This window comes from Schizosaccharomyces pombe (genome assembly GCF_000002945.2).
Source record: "Schizosaccharomyces pombe strain 972h- genome assembly, chromosome: II".
In the NCBI taxonomy this organism is placed as follows: Eukaryota; Fungi; Ascomycota; class Schizosaccharomycetes; order Schizosaccharomycetales; family Schizosaccharomycetaceae; genus Schizosaccharomyces; species Schizosaccharomyces pombe.
In genome coordinates, this window is record NC_003423.3 from 3475783 (window position 1) to 3496897 (window position 21115).

The following is a 21115-nucleotide window of genomic DNA, read 5'->3' on the forward strand; positions in this document are numbered from 1 at the left end:
AGTGAGACCTACTTTTTTACGTAGACCTTATTAGAATTACCCAGGAGGCCCCTCCCAAACACTCACGATTATTTTACTAGTATCGTTTAATCTTACTTGAAACCCTGAAGACGGGTTCGTTCACTCAATTATAATGCAACATACCTTTATTTATGATACGTGCTTATGGATTTTATCAAGTAAGTTACTTATCATTTAGTTACAACCGGAACGCTAATTAATGAACCCCAGTTTTAATCGATTTCTTTTTCCGTGAAGTTAAAACGCGAGGCTCTTTTAGAGTTCCTCGCAAGGGACCTCTAATTTTAGTGGCCGCGCCGCATGCGAACCAATTCGTAGATCCTTTGATTTTGATGTTACAACTTCGTAGAGAAGTAGGTAGGAGGACTTCCATTTTGGTTGCTGCTAAAAGTTATCGTCAAAGATTTATTGGCCTCATGTCGAGAGCTTTTGGTGCAATTCCTGTCGAAAGGGCGCAAGATTTAGCTATTCGCGGAGAAGGAAAGATATTTGTCGTAGCTGAAGGTGATAAGACTGCTATTCACGGAAAAGATACTCTGTTTACAAAGCATTCAGTCGGTGATACTCTCCTTCTTCCTAATAATTATGGAAGTTCTCATATAGCATCCATTAAAAGTGATACCTTATTATATGTTAAACGTGAGTTTCGTGGAGAAGATGCTGAGAGAGTTTTGCTTTCTCCCGAAGGGTCGTCTTACAAGGTGGCTCCTGAGATTGATCAAACATATGTTTATAATGAAGTCCGTAGACGTCTGGTGAAGGGTGCATGCATTGCTCTATTCCCTGAAGGTGGATCTCACGATCGTCCTGAAATGCTACCGCTTAAAGCTGGCGTTGCAATTATGGCGTTGGAAACTCTTTCTCAGCATCCGGATTGTGGTCTTCAGCTTCTTCCCTGTGGAATGAATTATTTCCACCCCCATCGCTTTCGCTCACGTGCTGTGCTAGAGTTTGGCTCCCCACTGTCTATCCCTACGGAATATGTTGAGCTTTACAAAGCAAAGAAACGTCGCGAAGCTATTCAAGGAGTACTAGATATGATATATGATGCTCTTCTTTCTGTTACTGTTCAGGCGCCGGATTATGAAACTTTAATGGTCATTCAAGCTTGCCGACGTTTATATAAGCCAGCTCATATACAGTTTGCTCTCCCTAAAGTCGTTGATTTAAATAGGAAGTTAATTGTTGGCTATAACCATTTTAAACATGATCCCAGAGTAATTCGTCTCCACGATAAAATCCTTTTGTATAATCGTCAGCTATATCGTTTAGGATTACGTGATCATCAAGTTCAATCGTTACAATACTCAAGATTCATGATTTTGTACAAACTTGTTTATCGGTGTTGCAAACTATTCCTTCTTGCTTTAGGCGCACTTCCTGGTGCCATTTTGTTTTCCCCGGTGTTTATTGCCGCTCATCGGATCAGCGTCAAAAAAGCAGCTGCAGCCCTAAAAGCCTCTTCTGTTAAAATCCAGGGACGTGATATCTTAGCTACTTGGAAGTTGCTGGTTGCACTTGGTATGACACCAATCCTTTATTCTTTTTATGCATTGTTATGTTGCTATTATATATATTCCTATAAGCTCATTCCTCATTCAAGTATATTTGTTTATACTGTCCCAATTATTTCTACCTTTCTTTTTCCAATGGTTACTTACGCAGCCCTAAGGTTTGGTGAAGTCGCTGTGGATATATACAAATCTATTAGACCTTTATTTCTTGCTCTGATACCCTCAAAGGCAAATGCTGTATATATTTTAAAGGATGAAAGAAAGCAATTGGTTGCAGAAGTTACGGACCTGATTAACAAGCTTGGTCCTGAACTATTTCCTGATTTTGATCCTGACCGGATTACTACAACCATTGAGAAACCTGAGCGTCCCTCAAGATTTGCGAGACGTCTTAGCTCATCTGTAGCTTCGGATGTTGATAATCTTTCCCAGCTTCACGACACTGATTTGAATTCGGAAGTATCAGCTCCTGCTCCTCTACAAAATGTCTATTTATATTCACCAAACCCCTCTGCTCTTCCACCTTCGGACGAAGAAGAGAAGGATATAAACGATAAGGCTAAATTAATTCGAAATGCTTTGCGCCAACGAATGGGACAACGTATGACTGAAATCAGATCTCGTGATACTCCACCTGAAGAAGTATTCAGTGAATCTGACGAAGAATTAAGTGACTGAGCAGTCGAAAAGTTTGACCCTAATGAAAATTGATGAAAAATTTTCCCTAAAAGCGTAACCGTTTAAAATGGTTATAAGTACCCTCCTGTGATTGTAAATTTATCTTCCTTCTACTCACGCCAAAAATTATATTGTGTATCTCAGTCGTTAATATGAAATAAATTTCTGTTGGTTTGTTATGTGATTTTTTGAAAAACAATTAAGCAGTATAATTGTTGTTCATAACATCAAATGTATTAATGTATTGGGTAAAACAATTTTATTGAATGTCCTGTTCGACAAATTAGTCAAACGTAACTATTAACTACTATTGAGCATTATTGCATAGAGATTGATTGCACGATTTAGTTACTTTTTTTAATGAATCATTTTATAAAATACTAAATATTTCTAAAAAAATTTGTATCGAGTGACTATTTGAATGATCCCAGCACTTTGTCTTAGAAGGCTAGACGATGTACGGACCCTGCATTAAGTGTAGGTACAAGTGTACTTTATACGAACCACAGCAGTAAACGTTTAAAACGCAACATTTGTATTCCCCGGAACTTTTCTAATTCAGGCTAAAAATATAAAATGCAATCCACTAATAAAGAATTATTCAGAAGCTCAGTCTCTGAATCCCTCAAGTCTACAGCACCCTTAATGGGAAAGAGTGTTTATGAGCAAAATTTGAATAAAATTCGGAATTCCGACGTCAATCTTTCATCGTTTGCATTTATTTTTAGTGAATTAATTCAAAGGATTCAGTCCCAAGTATCAGGAATCCAAGAATTCGAAGAAAAGTAAGCGTCAACATTTCAGACCGAACTGTTTACTAATGCTATAGATTAAACGAACACGGTTATAGAGTTGGTCAAAAATTAGTTGAATTAGTTGTTTGGAGGGAGCGAAATCCCAAACGTGAAACTCGTATATTAGGCATTTTACAATACATTCACTCATCTGTATGGAAATATCTTTTTGGGAAACACGCGGACTCCTTGGAGAAGTCTAAGGAGGCTTCGGATGAATGTATGTTTTCTATTGCTATGCAAATATTCGAACAAGCTATCATACGCGTTCTTGAATTTTTTTATTTATTATTCGTGTTTTTAACTAACTGGAGCTATAGACATGATAGTTGATAACAATCCTCTTCTTAACAAATTTATTTCAGTTCCTAAGGAAATGAATCAGCTAAATTGTTGCGCGTATTTAGCTGGAATCATCGAAGGATTCCTTGACAGTGCCCAATTTGTAAGTTGAAAATGAAGCATATATTTATGAATATACGGCTGCCATGTTGAATCTTGTCCAAGTGCTAATCAAAATGTAACTTTCGCTCGAATACAAATACAATTCTTCAGTTAAATGATAATAACTGCTGAATATACGTTTGTTAAGAGCCTCTGGCTTTTTTGTGCACAGCTTTTGTTATATTAAGACTTCTAGCTAACAATCTAGCCTTGTAAAGCTTCTGCCCACTCGGTGCCTCTTTCGCAATATCCATACCGAACTGTCATTCTCATAAAGCTTGATCCATCAGTAATAGCTAGAGAGGAAGTTTTGGGATAATGAGACTTAACACAAGTGTCATGTATTTCGTTGGAAAGCTTTCTATTGTGAAAATTCGAACATAACACATGAAAGCTTCGTTATTTCTAATTGCCTCAAGCTTTCCTACATAAAGGAAGATTTCGAGTACAATTGCTTTTTTCGTACATTCATATACCTTTAACAATCAAAGTTTTCGAAGTTTTTTTGTTATAAGGGAAATCTTTCAATACTTTAGAGATCCGTAAGATTCGGTCTCTCATTTGAAGAGAGCCTACGGGCTCATATCCTATTGTGTGAATTGTTTGAAGTTTCTTTGTTTTAAAGTCAATCTAATCGTTTTACTTACTCTTTCTTTTTACTGAGATGGGAATTAGCTGGTTTTTGTCACGTTTTAGAATACGAACTGTGGCGCCGTCTAGCTTTCTGAAGCCAAGGGGTTTGGTGTATAGACCATCACAAATTCGTCGCCGTGTTAGTTTGTTATCGTTGTCAGGGTTTCATCCATATCGTGCGTACAGTATATTAGGACCGAAAACTCCTACAGCTTTTAATTCTGCTAATACTGTACGATTTTTTTCCTTTTCCTCTATTTCAAGACTGGTGTTTAGATCCCTTCGTCTCCCAGTTGCAGGGTTCTCTTTGGTTGCTGGAGGTGCTGCATACATTGGTGCTCAAGTTCAAAGAGCAAGCGATTATACGAAAGACATTTTTGATAAAACGTTTGGAATCCTTGACTCTACTTGGGAAAAAACCCGGGAAACTGTAGCAAGCGTTACTAATGTCCAATTACCGGAAATAAGTATGCCCTTGTGGCTTGAAAAAATTCTTCGGTTAGATGAGGAAAGTGCTGAACGGCGTCGTGTATTACAAGCCGAAAGAGCAAAAGAGCATCGCTCTAATTCTAATGACAAGCAAAAAAGTTCAGATAATGATGAAGATCCTAATGATACTACAGTTGGAATCGGAGCCGCGCTTGCAGCCTCTATACTTAGTGTAGATTCAGTTGATGGTGAGGATACTCTTACAGCCGACGAAAAACGAAAATTAGCGCAAGAATCGAAAGAAGATCGCATGATGTTGTTTACGAAAAAAATGATCGAAATCCGAAATATTCTACAAGATATTCAAGATAACAACAGTGCAGTGACTTTGCCAAGCATAGTTGTCATTGGCTCTCAGAGCAGCGGTAAAAGCAGTGTTTTGGAAGCAATCGTTGGGCATGAATTTTTGCCAAAAGGGTCTAATATGGTAACTAGAAGACCTATTGAGCTTACTTTAGTACACTCTGCCGATACCGCTATCCCCTATGGTGAATTCTCTGGTGTTCAACTTGGTAAAATTACCGATTTTTCTAAAATTCAACATATTTTAACAGACTTGAATATGGCAGTTCCTTCGAGCCAAGGAGTGGACGATAATCCAATTCGTTTGACAATCTATGCGTCTCACATACCCAATTTATCTTTAATTGATTTACCCGGTTATATACAAATTCATTCTGAAGATCAACCTGCTGATTTAGACATGAAAATATCTAAATTATGTGAGAAGTATATCAGAGAACCTAACATCATTCTTGCTGTTTGTGCGGCCGACGTTGACCTTGCTAATTCTGCAGCTTTGAGAGCCAGTCGACGTGTTGATCCTTTAGGTTTACGTACAATTGGTGTTGTAACTAAAATGGACTTGGTACCTCCTTCAAAAGCAATTTCGATTTTGCACAATAATAACTATCCTCTACATTATGGTTATATAGGTGTTATTTCTAGAATCGTGCCGACTGGCCGCTTTTCAGCTGGTCAAAATTTAACTGATCTGGTTAGCACACAAGAGAACAGCTATTTTTCTACGCATCAACAATTTGCTGATGCTCGAATTGGAAATTATCTCGGCATCCAAAGTTTAAGGAAATGCCTTATTAATGTTTTGGAATATACCATGTCAAAAAATTTACAGCATACCGCCGATTCAATTCGAACAGAGTTAGAGGAGTGCAACTATCAATATAAAGTGCAGTACAACGATAGAGTTTTAACAGCAGACTCGTATATTGCTGAAGGCCTAGACATTTTCAAAGCTGCTTTCAAGGAATTTACTCAAAAATTTGGTAAAAGCGAAGTTCGTGATTTATTAAAATCTTCTTTAAATGAGAAAGTTATGGACCTACTTGCTGAGCGATATTGGACTGATGATGATATTAGTAACTGGTCTAAGCATACTAATGCTTTGGATGAGCATTGGAAGTACAAACTTGATAGTTGCGTATCAACTTTGACGCGCATGGGTTTGGGAAGAGTTTCTACTTTACTAGTTACTGATTCAATTAGTAAATGTATTGACGAAATTACGAAAGCTAGCCCATTTGCGGATCACCCAGCCGCTATGCAGTACATTATGAATGCTGCTCAAGACATATTGCGACGGAGATTTCACGCCACTTCTGAACAAGTTGAAAACTGTGTTAAACCTTACAAGTATGATGTTGAAGTCAACGACGATGAATGGAAATCTAGTCGAGGTCAAGCTGAAAAATTATTGCAAAGAGAACTTGGTTTATGTCAGTCTGCTTTAGAAAAAATAAAAAATGCTGTTGGATCTAGACGCATGAATCAGGTTTTGCAGTACTTGGAAGAACAAAAAACTTCCAGTGAACCTTTGCCCGCTTCTTACAGCACGGCTTTGCTTGAGCAAGGACGAATGTTACAATATCTAAAAATGCGCGAGGATATTTTAAAATTACGAATTTCTGTTTTAAAATCTAGGGCCTGTAAGCACAAAGAAGCGAAGTACACCTGTCCTGAAATTTTTTTAAATGCCGTTTCTGATAAACTGGTTAATACCGCAGTTTTATTTATTAATATTGAGCTGCTTTCTGAGTTTTATTACCAATTTCCACGTGAACTGGATCAGCGTCTCATCCATTCTTTGAGTTCTGAACAGTTGAATGCATTTGTCAATGAAAATCCTCGTCTCAAGTCACAGCTACAGTTGCAGCATAAGCGGCAATGTTTGGAATTGGCTCTGCAGAAGATCAATTCATTAGTTATCTTGGAACAGCAAGCCGATAGCGATTAAATAACGAGTAAAGTAGTCCGAGTTTAATGAATTTTTTTAACTAACTTTCCAAAAATGCTTGTATGTGTTACTATGTATAGCCTGGTAGTTTTCTCGTGAATAAAATTGTTTGTAAGCAGTACAGAATTGCGTTACAAATTTTTGATGCATATTGCAAATCTATGTTTATGAAAAGTGCACAACATTCAAATAACTACTTAAATTTTTGCAGTAACGTTACTGTTATTCAAATAATACATAGGCTTCGCTCATCAAATCTCCCTGATTGCATAAATCATTTTCGTAATAAGATTGGGTATTTTAAGAAACTCCCTTGATTCGAATTATAACAGTATATTACAGATACCACACAAATCTAATAAAACCCCGATTCATGCGTATCGCATTGCTAGACGAAGTAAACAAGATTCGAATTTAATACTATAAATATATATTGTCCAATCTTCTCATAACTCTTTAAATCGCCATTCTGCAAAAAGCTAAAGGTACATGATTTGCAAAAATAAAAACAGTACCCTGACATATGACAGAGTAACTAACTCATGATCTTCTTTAATTTTTTTCTCTTATAAATTCTATCTTGACCAATAAGGTCATCAAATAAATAAAGAATAAAGTGTGAACATGACTGGCAAACTCAAACCTTGCGATAAAACCATAAATAAAAACAAGGTAAAGGCGATTGCAAAAGAAAAGCTCACATAATGTTACAGAAGAACAATATAAATAATAACCGTATAAGAAAACCAAGGAGGATAGGAAAGTAAGCGTCATAATAAATTAATCTCACCCAGATTGCATAACAACAAAGAACAAAAGTCATCTTATACAAGCTGATGTGATATCAAGGAGATTGCTTAATAGTTGCACTTTTTTGAGCATTGGATTCATCATGCAAAAAGCAGCATCGCAATCCGTAAGGACAATAACCATACATCATGAAAGATCGGCAACGCTCGCTTTTGTATTTTGGGTGACGAGGAGGTTCTTTCAGTTCCTGGTTGCCATGCGCAAATTGACATTTAGAGCCATAACGGCAAGTTCCACTAATTTGCCAATTCTTGCAAGGCTCGGTCTTATATAATGCGCGCTTGCCGTTGGGAGCTACCCCATTACTACTGCCAGAACCATGAGGATGGCTAGCTGAACCCTTAGCTTGGCGAAAATCTCCTGCAGCTGATGGTTGAGGAACGAAAGGTTTGGAAGCCTCAGTAAGAGGACTATTACCCGAAGGTGAAAATTGCTTTGATAAATTGGAAGGAGCATTGCGAATTGAGGCATTCGATGCTGTAGGCTTGATGGGAATAACCCCCGCTGAATGCGATTGTCTAACTAACGACGGTTTAGCAACAGAGTTGCGGATGTTTGTCATTGATTTCGATTGAACGCACAGCTTAGGTTTTCTAGACATGGTAGATTCCGGTTGACCATGAACAAAAGGAAACGAAGTTTGAGAGTTCTCATCGACGGATACAGGGACGCCAGCCATGTTCAAAGACATGGCCAGTGATTTGGAATCATCGTGGAGATTGGCAAGGCCGGAAAAATCAAGACTACCACTACCAGTGCTACTACGAGAAGGAAGACTCTCCAAGGATGATATAGGTGAAGGATGATTGCTTGTGTTTCCATGAGGAGAACTACCAGAATGTAAATAGCTAGTAGCGTTGGAAGAAAGTAATGAAGGTGTCCATGCGTATCCCTGTGGGTTAGAAGAAGAATTGTGATGCCATGGCCAACCGTCCATTTCAGGAGAAACAGATAAACTTGAATCCAATGGACGAAGCTGGGGCATGACTGAAGAAGGGAAAACTTCATCAGAGGCGAGAAGACTAGATGTCTTTAAACTGCCCAAATTTGTAGATGGCTTGTGAAGTAAAGATGAGGAGTTGGCGTAGGAGTCAAGGAATGATGGACTTATTAAACTGGGTCCTGCATTAACAGACGTAGTAGACTGAGATAGTTTTGAGTTGACAAGGGGATCACTCTTATAATTGTAGGGGGGCCATTGGCGAAAAGCCAGAGGTACTTGAGGTCGAGACATAGGAGAATAAACCATGGTTAAAAGAATAAAAAACAGACACGCAATAAATTAATGAAGTTCACTAGAAAAAAGTGATACAATAGAAGATTAGTTATAAACGAACAAAGAAGTTGTAAAATGAATCAAAAAAAGGTTGCGCAGAATAACTTAAAAAATTCCAGTAAAAAACTTGTGTTAAATAGAATTATGGAATCAGGAACTTGAAAAAAACGTCAACCTTCAAAATAGAATTACAGGGTAATCACCGAAAGTAATATGCAGAAAAACGAGAGAAACGTAGAGTTAAAAAGAAAACACGCAAATTTAAGATGAAAATCAATAGTATAGAGACGCTGTTTTTTCAGAAGTCGAACAGAAAAGATACAAGAAAACGGAGAGAAACCACACAATGATATAAGGAAAGATTTTGAGAAGGAAGTAAAAGTATAGAAGACAAAAGTTTAATAGATGGATGTATTGTGTTTGTGACCCAAAGCAATCCTTTTCAAAAAACAGTCGTCAAACAAAGAAAAAATCCGAGTTGAATGCAAATTTTAGGGAATAAAATTTAAACCAAAAGAACAAAAACGCCTTTTTTTTCTCTGAAGTAAGTGAATACAACAGATGAACATAAAACACAAATCTCAAAACACAACAAAATGAGACTAATCGTAAATCCTTAATGTATAAAAAAACCTAATAAGGGAACGCTTTTAATATACGAAGCACAAAAAAAAGGGAATTTGCGGATATAAAGGGAAAACGTTAAAGTTAGTGCCAATGTGCAAGGTGAGCATCAAACAGGAGTTTTATCACTGATATAGGATAAAAGCGAGATTTGAAATGAAAAAAGAGTGAGAATTGATGAGGAGAGTAATCAGTAGAAAGAAATAAGAAATTGAAACAGAAAAAAAAATTTCAAAATCGAAAGATGGGGTGTTTTTTCAGCAAAAGATAATATCTTGTCCAAAGAAATATAGGGATTATCAACCAAACCGACTATTGCTGCAAAGATACAAAAGTGGGATGGAGAAAAGAACAGAGCCCAATTTAAAGTATTTTAAATAATTTCTCTTTTAGAGTACTTTAAAAACGTCGAAAGAAATGGCGAATCAAAAGAATAAATCAATATCAGATAAGGATTGCCACAAAAAGCTTTAAGGGGATATGCGAAAGTTTCAACAAATAAAACGCAAATATACTAAGATGTTAATATATCTGTTACGTTAAACAGTAATTGAGAGCGTTTAGGAGCTCTTTTGCTTCGATATCAGAAAAGAGAAATAAAATTGAAAAGAGAATGGTTTTCCAACAAAGAAAAAAACCCAGAGCTTGACTCAGAATGAAGAAGAGAAAACAAATCTAACAGAGACAAGAAAACCGGTTGAAAGGAATAGACTAAAACAAACAGCTACGAAAACAACTTTCAATCCGAGATAAATGTTTTGTCAACGTAAAACGGAATTTTTTCACACTGCAGAAAAAAAGTATTCAACGGAAAGAACAAACGGTATCTCAGGCAAGAAATTGAGAAATTGAGAAAAAGGATGAGATGCCGATATTCAAACAGTGATGAATTTGAAAAAAACAGACACACACACGGACACACAAAGAAAGATTCAGCAAAGTCAAAAGGCTTTCAACTATTCTGGAGGAAAGTGTTGTGGTGGTAAGTCGGTAAGTTAGAGGTCGATGGTAATAGAAGTTGGTTGAACGATTACGTTGTTGTTTCGTCCTGTCCTGTCTGGTCCCTGACCTGTTATGTTGATGCAGAGAAGAAGAAAAAGGGCGGCTAAAAGCAAATAACACAAACTAAGAATAACGAAATTCGCAACAGCTCGTAAAAGTGTCCGAAAAAGAAAAGACGGAAAATTCCGGTATATATAGAAAAGGATTAATCGGTGGAAAAAAAATGAAGGATTGATGGCTAGATGGAATACACAGTGCGTGTGTACGTTTTAAAAAAAACCCAAAAAAAATTGCAAAAGGAGAAAAGGGAAAGCTAAATTGTAAACGGGTAAGAAGGAAAGCAATATAGCACGCGATTGACAACCGTTCCAACAAGAAAAATTTTTCCAAAGAGAAAAAGCCGCGCACTAATCGTAATCGAGTTAGCCGTAGGAAATAAAAATAAATAAATCCCAAATAAGTAGGTGCTTGGTAATATAGAAAAGTGGTTCCCTCTAATGATGAAATAGTGCAATCAAGGAAGGAAACGTAGATATTAAAATGGAACAAACTTGCACGTGTTTTTGAAGGAAAGGAAGAATTCTAGTAATGTCAAGTCACTTAGCTTTGCTGTTGATACAACACAAGCCGATTAGCAAAATATTGTAGAAGAGAAGCAGAAAGTCGTGATAAGAGAAAAAGAGAAAATCGACAGAATAAAAGAAAATTGTCAAAAACCACAATTGTATACGATTAATCAATTTACAGCACGTAGCAGGTCCGGTCGAAAAGGAGGAGCAAGGCTAGGAAGCCAGCAGTTTCAATGTCGTGTCGGGCAAGAAGGAAGGAAAAGTGAGTAAAGTAAAGTAAAAGAGAGCACGACAATAGTGTAGTACACAGTATCCAAATATGCTAGGACGATAACAATAGTGTTTCGATACGCAACGACCCCGGTACAGAAATTGAGGTTATTTCAAGGTTACACGCAATCAATATATATATGGGACAACAAAAGAGATGAAATTTTTTTTTGTTTAAAACACAAAGAAACCAATTATCAATGTGTTAAGATTAGTTAATTGTGTTCGAGCATCAATGCCACTTTATACTACGTAAAGTCAACGACCTAGAAGATGTCGAAAGAGCAAGTTGATGGACTCAACAAGCCCTGTGCTTACAAGTTGTTTAAAAGTGGGGAATGTCGGTAAAATCAGTGGTATGTGCAAAAGACACTCAGTGCGGATGTTGTGGCGCAGTACACTACAGTGTTGAAATGGAAAGATGGCAAACGTGAGCAAGGACAGATGGAGGAGCTTTCAAAAAAAGAAAAATTTACAAAGTAAATTAGAAAGTCATAAAACAACTCCGAGAATAAAATTATCGGTAGAATTACAATAGGGAAAGGGGAAGCATTGCATAGAATGGCGGTGTATTGGTTCGAAAAGTGCGTGCTCTAAAGGAATGCGATTTAAAAAAAGTAGTACAGTATTAGTTGTTTTAGGTAAAGACGAGGGAATTGGAATAAATTTTTTTGATGCAGGCTATTTTTTAATTTATGAGCAGTTCTATATTCTATATGAAACAAAATGTATTGGTATTTTATTTTATTTTATTTTATTTTATTTTATTTTATTTTATTTTTACACATATTATCAAAAAGAATAGTTTTTCGTTTTTGAACAAATTTTTTTCTAATTTCCTTGGTGTAGATGCATGCATGGCAATAGCATGTTTGTTATCCCTTCTACACGCAATCTACTGTGGGCACAATCCCCAGTGTTTGTTTGGTAATTGTTCTTCCATTCATTGGAGAGTATTGGCGATAAATTGTAGCTGATTGGGATAATGAACGGAAGACACGTACTTACCATTGCTCAAAAGGCCCAGAAAGTTTACCTCCACACTGGGGCGTGTTCAAATCTACATTGTAAAGTAAGATAGCGGGATGGTCTTTGAGCACGATAGGATCCGGAAGCATGCATACGAAGCTGGAGTTCTCGACTGGACAGCTCATTTTTACTACAGACAAATGTGGTCATACGGAGGACTAATAAAAATTACGGAAGGCGTTGTTATGCATCGGCAATGCTTTTGCTTAGAGTAGCAGCGGGAGATGGAGATGGCAAAACGAGTTGCAAGAACCATCCATCAAAAAGACATAAACAAACGTAAAAAAGACAAGAGTAAGGATATCTAAATAAAAGTTGAAAAATGGAATAAATGAATAAAGTACAAATGAAATTGATGAATAATTTGAAATATAAAAGCTATTATTGACAGTATCTGAGTGATGATTGAATTTTGGCAAACACGACGGAGAATACGAATTACGGCATGATACAAAAGATAGTCTACCTAATTTTGGGTTTCAAAACTATTTTTGTTTAAAAAAAATTTTTATTAAATTATTTATTGATATTTTCTTTATTTTTTTTATTTTTTTTTATTTTGGCAAAGGGAGAACGAGGAGGGGTTAAGGGGTCGGTCAGGTGTTCAGCTAGGAGGAATTGCGCTATGTAAAAGAACAAAGGGAAGTTGATCTTGCTAGTAAAACAATATTAAAATATCAAATTATAATAACAATGATAATACTACTCAAATCGAGAAAACGGCCGATTCGCTTTCTTTAGCATGTTGCTTGGGTTACAGTGGGTCGAGGAAAAGCAAAGAATTGAAAGTACCCCATCCATCATACATACCCCTTTATTCTCGGTAAAATGATTTAACAGAAAACAGAAAAACAGAGATTTCTAGACCTAAGTGTCTTCATTTTAAACATATAGGCGTTGCTAGTGAAGCAAATCCATCGTATCATGATGAATTCATCAAAACCGGCAATCACAAATTGTCATTGTACGAAACACGTAAAACTGGTAAATTCATGCCACATGCGTATCGACCGAATGAACTGACTGATGATGGTGAAAACGTACACTCAATTCATATACGGAAGTTTAGTCAATAATGTGTTGTGTAACGGAATAATCTGTTATTTATTATACTGTAAGCTACGCAGTTTGGTATCTGATTTAAGGATACGTAGAACTGCGGTGAGTTTTCCTTGTGATCTATTATATTACAATACACAGGTTGTATAAGTAGCAACTGAGTATAGGTATTGTATTAACTGGGTTATAATGTTACCTATCACTAATATAGCTCATAACTGAACTGAGGAACGAGGTTCAGCAGTAGCTCTATTTATAGTATTCAGATAATATTGATCTTAATAGATTATCATTAAGATCAATCTCCATATCGTATCATACATGGTACGATATATAATTAGAACATGTGACATATAGTGATACTCAACGTAGTGTATTATAGCGTAGTGTAGTATTGCTGACATATACAGAGGTGAATAGTTTATACGTTAACTTGGAAGAGCTTGGGGGACTTCTCATTTTGTAGTGTATTAGAAAAACACTCACACCAAAAGTTGAGGTAGTGTGCTTACTGTCTGGGACGATATATTAACGCTGTAGAATCTAGTGGTTCGTTATTTTTAATATCGCATTGTAACGGTTTGTATATAAACAGTAATTATAACATTTAGTACGCTACGTTTTAATAGCGCGACTGTCATAAAAGCTATTGTATTAACTATATCATAACGCGACCATTATTTTCTTTGGTATGTATTAGTTAAGCAGTTTGGTATCTGTTTTAACGATACCTAGAAATGTACCGATATTTTCCTTATGGTCTCTTATTAAGGTACACACAGGTAAATACACGCAGCAATTGCTATGCGTATTCTTATATATGAATTATTATAATTACCAACTGATAAATTATCTTATATGTGAACGCCGTTCCTCAGTTCACTTTGTAGCCCCATCCATAATCTTTCTTAAAGCTTTTACCAATTGGCATTTATATTAGTTGATGGATAGTTATCCATAATTTTTAATTTATAAACGAGTCTAACTAGTATTCTAATTTGTGATATATAGTGATAAGTAACGTAGCGCAATTAGCGTGACTGTAGTTGCAAATAATATACTGTGGTCAGCTACACAGTTTGGTATCCGTTTTAACGATATGTAATATAACTGCGGTGAGTTTTCCTGGTGATAATGTAAGTAGCAAATGAGTATAGGTATTGTATTATCTAAATTACAATGTTACCTATCACTAATAATAACTTATAACTGAACTGAGGAACGAGGTTCAGTTGAAGCTCTATTTATGATATTTTTAAATAGTTTTTATCAAAGAGTGTCCATGACAATTACCCGTGATTATCAATAAACGAATCTTATAAGAAATTCCAACATATGGCATATTGTGATCGTCGTGTTGTACTGCTGACAGTATAGGCAGCTCGCTCTTCTTTAAGTTTATACACTAAAGCTCGTTTAGTGATAAAATATATTTCGTTCATTAAATTACAACCCATAGTGTCAAATCAAGCTTGCTCATGCTATGCTGTGAAGAATGGAAAAACGCACATGAAAAGTTCAACTAGAATATGGTATTTTTTACTCCTTCCACTTCTCCTTTTAGAACCTATATTACCACTGTGCAATACAAAGGGAACTAAGTGTTTTTAAATGTTTTGCATTAAATGTTCGGAAACCATCTCAATCGCAATGCCTGATGAAACAAAAATTAAAATAGTGTGTTAAATTAATTTAAATCTTTTATTGTTAACGAAAATTATCTTGCCGCCAAGCTTACAGTAACAGTTGACGAGAACCTGTAGCGAATAATGCACATTCGAAAGGATTCACTACCCTAGTGTAAAAATTGTAGCCTGTCAATAAAACATTTTACATTTTCTTAATTTTTAAAAAATTTAGAGAAAATTTTTTTTTACTCTAATTTTTTCGCTCATAAAAATTCGCAAGCTTTTATATAGTGTTTATATGTTAGTTTCACTTCTCATTCCTTTTAGCGTCATTAAAAAAAATCGCAAATTCAAAAAAGCCCTTTTAATTTCAAAAATATTATTATTCCTATAAATTAATTCTATTATTTATTTTATTTTTTTTTTTTTAAATTAAAGAAAGTTTAAATGAATGGTATGATTTCCCATTCATAACTCATCACTTCACTTTCTTTGTTAGGCTTAATTTCCAGGAAGCCTTCTACATCATTTCAATTTGAGCCCTGCAACAGAATGAGGAAAAATATTGAATTAGTGATATATAGATGTTAAAACAATATTTCCTTTAATACTATCTTCAAAACCGTAGGTATGTAGTATGCCTATCCTTTTAAATATTCACTTTCTTTGTTCTCCATTTTTCCTATCTGATCAGTTTAATGCACTCCGCAAACTTTCGTAAACACATTTAAGCTATGAAAAGCGAACAAATTGTTTGACTGCACCTCGAAATCTAAACCTTTAATTCTTAGTTTATTTGCTAACTAGCCCAAAACGTCCAATTGCGTCCTATATTCTCGTTTTTTTCACTCTATTAGCTGTTTCAACTTCCTACTGCATATAGTAATTTTTATTATCTTAAATAATTTAGTAACATCTTTGTACAGCAATACTGCGAAATAGCGTTCTCCTAAGAATCCCATAGTAAGGCACAGATATGCACACTATTGTTAATTGATTCTCTTACATGTCATGTCATTTTAATAAAGATAGCCAGATTTCTTTGTTTTAAACAACAAAGAAAGTGGATTCTCCCCATTTTTATGTAATTGATAATAATCGTTTTGCGAAATGATTTGCTAGTTATATTTAAGTTTAGCCTATTAATAGCATACGCTACCTCGTCTATTGATGAACACTTCTATTGATAGGTTTCGCTTAGCGGTTGTCCACTCGATTTGTCTTTGTGAAGGAGCATTCGGGTACACATATTTCTGTACCTGTTATAAATAACTTGCCTAGCTGTTACAAACATACATATATATATATACCTTTGAATTCCCATTCACAACCTCATTTTCCAAGTATGTTCTCTGACTCTTACTCAAGGTGAAATCTTTGTGGATCGTAGACAAAATGTAGCTTAAGAAAATCTGGTGATTTCTGCAGTCTTATTTATGTGAATAATTTTGTTCGCCTACTCCGGTTTATTCAAACCAAAAAAACTCTGTCAAAAAAAGGCATCATTTTTTGCTTGCTTTAAATCATTTGCATTATCGTTGAATATACCAATAGAAAAACCTAAGCGTTGTTAAATGAATAAAACGACACTTCTGTATGAAAGCTTCGTTGCTTCCTATATTACCATGTTTCAAGGAGATTCGTTGATATACATGGATCAAATTTAGGAATTGCCGGATAAAGCTATGTTCATTTATCCTATTGAGAATGCAAAGGTCCTGATAGTAAATTTTTTTTTTCACCTGAAATTACCGTTTTTCAATTACCTGAACGAATCATGCTTTAATGCTCTCCATTAAGCATCAGTGCTGGATATTAGTTTTGGGAGTACTTCCGCAAAAACGGATCGAAATCCATGTTTCCGTCTGTGTGCTAGTCGTCAATCGCCCTGATACCGATCAACTACTCCAATAGTTAGTTGCTTTTCCCAGCGTCCAGCAAATTGAGCTAGCTAGCTGTCAACTTAATTAGAAGCAATTGTGACGACCATTTATCATTAAACAGAATTAAAATGCACGATATTGCAATTCTTTGTCTCTAGATGCAAAACCTTCAAAAGGAACGGAATTAAGTTAGTTCCGTTTTTCGTTAACCAGCGTCGTTGGTGACCGAAGTGCGAAAAGTTGCATAAACTTTGTTTTTTTTCTATTACAACATAATTTATTTCCAATTGTTTTAAAAACGTGTCTTTCAATGATTCAATTCTTCCCTACAAAATTTTTTTCTGGGAAGACGAATGTCAATTGGATAGGATTCCCACGTTCAAGTAATCGGAAGAAGTTTGACAATGAGCAACATGCATTCAACGATTATTGATTAAAATTCGGTGTTTGTAAAACGATCATAAGTAAGGAGAATTAAAACTGTGTCTATTTTTGGGAATTGAGAGATTGCTCCGTAGGCTTGGTAGACTAATGTTATTAACCTTCATTGTGTCTAGTCATTTTGGGATGCAGACTGTTCTGGATTATAATGCTAACCATTTGTCAATATCAAGAGACTTTCCCTAAATTTACATCCATGTACGATTTCGGTATGAAATTAAAAATTTCTGCAGTCACGTTCAGTTAGTCGCGCCTTTCATTACTCATTTTTTTCACTTGAAAATAAAATATCGCTAATTTTGAAAGCGCGCATGGAGTTTCACTCTTCCGACTTTCGCATCTAGTTTACCATAATTTTTAAGAAAACTGGTTTTACTGAGTTCATGAACGTTGTATTAAAAAGGCTTCAATTATCTCTATCTACTAAATGCAATGTAGAAGGTGGCAGGATTGCGCACGGACTTGTTTTACGATGCTTACGAGATATCGCTTGACTTTTTGGTTCACGGTGGACTCTTTACAACAGCTGATTTTCCATTCCACTAAACGAGCTGATAGTTAAACTGTCCGCATCTTCAAGGATTTGCAAGGGTCAACCTACTATCCAACCTCTTTCTTGGTTTCCGTGACTGCTCTTTGCTGGTAGCAAATCGATACTGACTATGCTTTGGCCAAGCCGAGGTGCACTTGGTTGATAAAGGAAGAGGATTTTTTTCCACCAATTGCGGATATATTTTAACTTTTGGACCGAAACCAAGTGGAAATTCCCTCGATACTTCGCTTTTTATGGTTAAGCATGTTAAAACATTACTTCCTTACATTTTATTGAGTATTTAGCGCAAATGAATCACTGCGCTGGCGGATCTTACGTGGTGAGAGAGCGGCACTTTTGTTCATCTATCGCATGAAAATGCTGGCTGCATTACGCAAGGTCATGTGCTGGATTTTCTACCAGTCCTCAATTATCTGGCGGTTTTTAAATCGCAAAAGTATATAAACAACCTCGACTGTCATCGATTTCAACATCATTTGTACACGATCTTTTCTAACTGAAAGCGGTTGTTGAGTTTTCATTCTTTTGCTCATACAATTCGTTTACAATTGGAAGTTAATTACTACTTCCTTTTGTATTAGATTTTTTCTTAACTTTTACTTTTTTGGTTTTTTTCTTTTTTAGAGTTTTTTTATTCTTCTTGATTTTTGAAAACGCTTGTTTTATTTGTGTTTTCTATAGTCCTTTGTGTTCTTTTTTTTTGAATTGAAATTAATACCCGCCTTTCTTTTTCTTTATTCTCGTTAATTTTTTTGAAGTCACGATGTCACTTCTTGTTAAGGCTGCTTTGATTTTGAAATGTGCTAGTATGCTTCAGGGTGTTTCTGCACAGTATTTCTGCCGTGATACTACTTTCGACAAGAGAACTTTGGAGTCGGTTCGTTTCGAATCGGAATGTATTCCCACTGTTAACAAAAGGGACTTGGATCCTAATGCTGAAGGTGTCTACAAGCGGTCTTTTGACGGAAATATGAACCCTTCCGATTTCCAATTATTACCCCTTGCCCCTCGTGATGGCGCCATTGTCAACGTTGACAAGGAATCATTCAGCAAGCGTTCAACCACGAACATGTTTGATTTTAACTTTTCTTGCTATTTCGGTTCTGATGGCCATAGCAATGACACGTTATGTCAGCAATACATTGATGTAGCTGACTCCGTGGGTGAACAATTCTCACGTGTGCTTAACCTTAACACCCCAATTGTTATCGATGTTACCGTTGTTGGTGCTTGTACTGGCGAGTCTGTTTGTTCCCAGGGTCAAGGTATGGTAGCAGGCAGTATTGGCGGTGAAGCTTCTCCTTCTCGTGAAATTCCCATGGCTTGCAGTGATGGTTTAACTCGTTATTATCCTCAGGCTGTAGTTAAGCAACTTGGTCTTTCTGATCCTCCTTCATATGCTGACAGCGATATTACGATTGCCCTGAACGCTGATGCTAATTTCTACTTTGGCTCTGGTGATATGGGCTACGAAGCAGTAGATTTGGCTTATGTCCTTTTCCATGAAATAACTCATGGTCTTGGTTTCTCAACTGGATGGGGTGTATTCGGATATGAGAATCTCACTGATCCTTATATGAACGCTCTTTTACCCACTGTCTCATATGTTATTGGTGAAATGAATGGAGAAACTATGTATGCTTTCCATGATGTTATTGAGAATGCTTTTGACAGGAATATTTTTTATTCTATCGACCCTAATGAGGGATTACCTACCATTGCTGAATTTTTCCATAGTGTCGGTGCTGCATTTACCCTTAAGGCTGACTCCATTGCCGGTGTTGTTGCCCAGATGAATGATACAACTACTCAGTTCCATATCCAAGCTAACGAAGCTTACCGCAAGGCCATTAATCCCGGTAGATTGGTTATCTACCCTGATGCAGGCATTGACACCTATTCACCTTTTATTTACTTGGATTCTTCCTATGTTCCATTTTCATCTGGATCATCTTTGTCTCATGTAGCTCTTCATCATTATGATTGTGAGCCCAACTTTTTGATGCGTGCTTTCTATACTGCTGGCGCTACTCTTGAATCCTACATCGAGTGTGCTTATGGAAGTGATCAAGCCGATGTCGCTTACGGTCCCATCGGTCCTGCTATGCGTACTGTCTTCAGACGTATGGGCTACTCGGTCAACAACCTTACTGGTGTTACCAACGAATATAGCGAGAGCTTGGCTAAGAGATCGTTGTCTGAAAAACCCAAGACTGCTCCAACTGGTAAACAGCTTGCTCTTCATCCTTTGAGAAGAGAGACATCTATCTTGGATTCAACCAACACCACTTCTACTAATGCCACCAACACTACTACAACTACCTCATCAAGTTCAACTGCTTCATCATCTGCTTCTGCGTCTAGTTCAACATCCGCCACCTCTGGAGCAGCTGGTGATTTGTTCAGTGTTTCCAAGAATTTGATGATGACTTTGACTGCAGGATTGTGCTTGATTACTGCAAGTTTGTTTTAACGCGGTTGATTTTCAAATTGAATCTTCCTGATGTATATTACTATATAATAAAGCTTTAAATTAGCTGTTAGTGAGATTTTTATGATTTGGCCATCAAAGTCAATTAATTTTTATTGCTAGGAGATGATACTATTAATGACGATATGAAGCCTTGTTTAATACTTTGTTTTCTTATGCAAACGCGAAACACTAGTTTTATTTTGAAGATTGCTACTAAATTATAATTTTGGTTGATAACTGTATCAATATACCTTGCACATATTTCTATAGAATTTCGATCTGCCCTTTTGTTTGTTAAGTTATAAAAACATTTTATCTTTTTACAAGATACTTTACCCGAATTGTGTGATTATAATTCCGTTGCTTTTTAACCGACGTGATGATGTATATTTTATATATATGCCTCTATAATAGTGTTTGGGTCATTTGTCTCACTCAAATTTTCGTGTGTATTTTACAAACACTTAATATTTTTTTTTTTTAACTCTTTAATGAAGGGAATGCTTTCAGTTTTACGCGAACGAAATTTAATCGATTGATGTTTTTGTTTTAATCTTAGTTAAGTCGCTGTAAAAAAGTAGTGTGATAGAAGGTACTTTGTATGACGATAGAGCGGTAGATGCGATTAATATTGTGAGAGTGAGTTTTGTTACAATCGGATGACATGTGTA

The 21115-nt window shown here is 36.1% G+C and overlaps 5 protein-coding genes and 10 long non-coding RNA genes across 15 annotated transcripts, besides 4 other annotated features; 9 read left to right on the forward strand and 6 right to left on the reverse strand.

The window, feature by feature from the left end:
• Positions 1-60: 60 nt before the first annotated feature.
• Positions 61-2583, forward strand: sct1 (glycerol-3-phosphate O-acyltransferase). The gene is made up of 2 exons (NM_001022369.3): positions 61-179; positions 232-2583. The coding sequence occupies exons 1-2, from the start codon at positions 134-136 to the stop codon at positions 2211-2213; spliced, it is 2028 nt and encodes a 675-aa protein (NP_596450.1). The 5' UTR covers positions 61-133; the 3' UTR covers positions 2214-2583.
• SPOM_SPNCRNA.6149 lies at positions 148-901 on the reverse strand. The gene has a single exon (NR_195499.1). It is a non-coding gene; the product is annotated as a non-coding RNA (long non-coding RNA).
• SPOM_SPNCRNA.6150 lies at positions 1605-2054 on the reverse strand. Its single transcript, NR_195500.1, has one exon. It is a non-coding gene; the product is annotated as a non-coding RNA (long non-coding RNA).
• A 126-nt stretch (positions 2584-2709) lies between the features above and the next one.
• Positions 2710-3959, forward strand: trs31 (TRAPP complex subunit Trs31). Its single transcript, NM_001022370.3, has 4 exons — positions 2710-2998; positions 3043-3227; positions 3328-3452; positions 3660-3959. Exons 1-4 carry the CDS (start codon positions 2790-2792, stop codon positions 3768-3770), a joined length of 630 nt encoding a protein of 209 aa, NP_596451.1. The 5' UTR covers positions 2710-2789; the 3' UTR covers positions 3771-3959.
• Positions 2754-4186, reverse strand: SPOM_SPNCRNA.1603. The gene has a single exon (NR_150498.1). It is a non-coding gene; the product is annotated as a non-coding RNA (long non-coding RNA).
• msp1 (dynamin family GTPase Msp1) lies at positions 3914-6882 on the forward strand. Its single transcript, NM_001022371.3, has one exon. The coding sequence runs from the start codon at positions 4116-4118 to the stop codon at positions 6825-6827; it is 2712 nt and encodes a 903-aa protein (NP_596452.1). The 5' UTR covers positions 3914-4115; the 3' UTR covers positions 6828-6882.
• A 183-nt stretch (positions 6883-7065) lies between these two features.
• Positions 7066-11664, reverse strand: zfs1 (zinc finger protein). Its single transcript, NM_001022372.3, has one exon. The coding sequence runs from the start codon at positions 8884-8886 to the stop codon at positions 7672-7674; it is 1215 nt and encodes a 404-aa protein (NP_596453.1). The 5' UTR covers positions 8887-11664; the 3' UTR covers positions 7066-7671.
• On the forward strand, positions 10188-11232 carry SPOM_SPNCRNA.6151. The gene has a single exon (NR_195501.1). It is a non-coding gene; the product is annotated as a non-coding RNA (long non-coding RNA).
• Positions 11562-12061, forward strand: SPOM_SPNCRNA.6152. The gene has a single exon (NR_195502.1). It is a non-coding gene; the product is annotated as a non-coding RNA (long non-coding RNA).
• An 834-nt stretch (positions 12062-12895) lies between these two features.
• On the reverse strand, positions 12896-13486 carry SPOM_SPNCRNA.1604. Its single transcript, NR_150499.1, has one exon. It is a non-coding gene; the product is annotated as a non-coding RNA (long non-coding RNA).
• Positions 13113-13525, forward strand: SPOM_SPNCRNA.1605. The gene has a single exon (NR_150500.1). It is a non-coding gene; the product is annotated as a non-coding RNA (long non-coding RNA).
• Positions 13521-13869: an LONG TERMINAL REPEAT.
• A 196-nt stretch (positions 13870-14065) lies between these two features.
• Positions 14066-14313: an LONG TERMINAL REPEAT.
• Positions 14161-14513: an LONG TERMINAL REPEAT.
• An 88-nt stretch (positions 14514-14601) lies between these two features.
• Positions 14602-14828: an LONG TERMINAL REPEAT.
• A 119-nt stretch (positions 14829-14947) lies between these two features.
• Positions 14948-15265, forward strand: SPOM_SPNCRNA.6153. Its single transcript, NR_195503.1, has one exon. It is a non-coding gene; the product is annotated as a non-coding RNA (long non-coding RNA).
• A 362-nt stretch (positions 15266-15627) lies between these two features.
• On the forward strand, positions 15628-15896 carry SPOM_SPNCRNA.6154. Its single transcript, NR_195504.1, has one exon. It is a non-coding gene; the product is annotated as a non-coding RNA (long non-coding RNA).
• Positions 15653-18660, reverse strand: SPOM_SPNCRNA.1606. Its single transcript, NR_150501.1, has one exon. It is a non-coding gene; the product is annotated as a non-coding RNA (long non-coding RNA).
• SPOM_SPBPB7E8.01 (uncharacterized protein) lies at positions 18440-20995 on the forward strand. Its single transcript, NM_001022373.3, has one exon. It carries the CDS (start codon positions 18735-18737, stop codon positions 20442-20444), a length of 1710 nt encoding a protein of 569 aa, NP_596454.1. The 5' UTR covers positions 18440-18734; the 3' UTR covers positions 20445-20995.
• Positions 20996-21115: the final 120 nt, after the last annotated feature.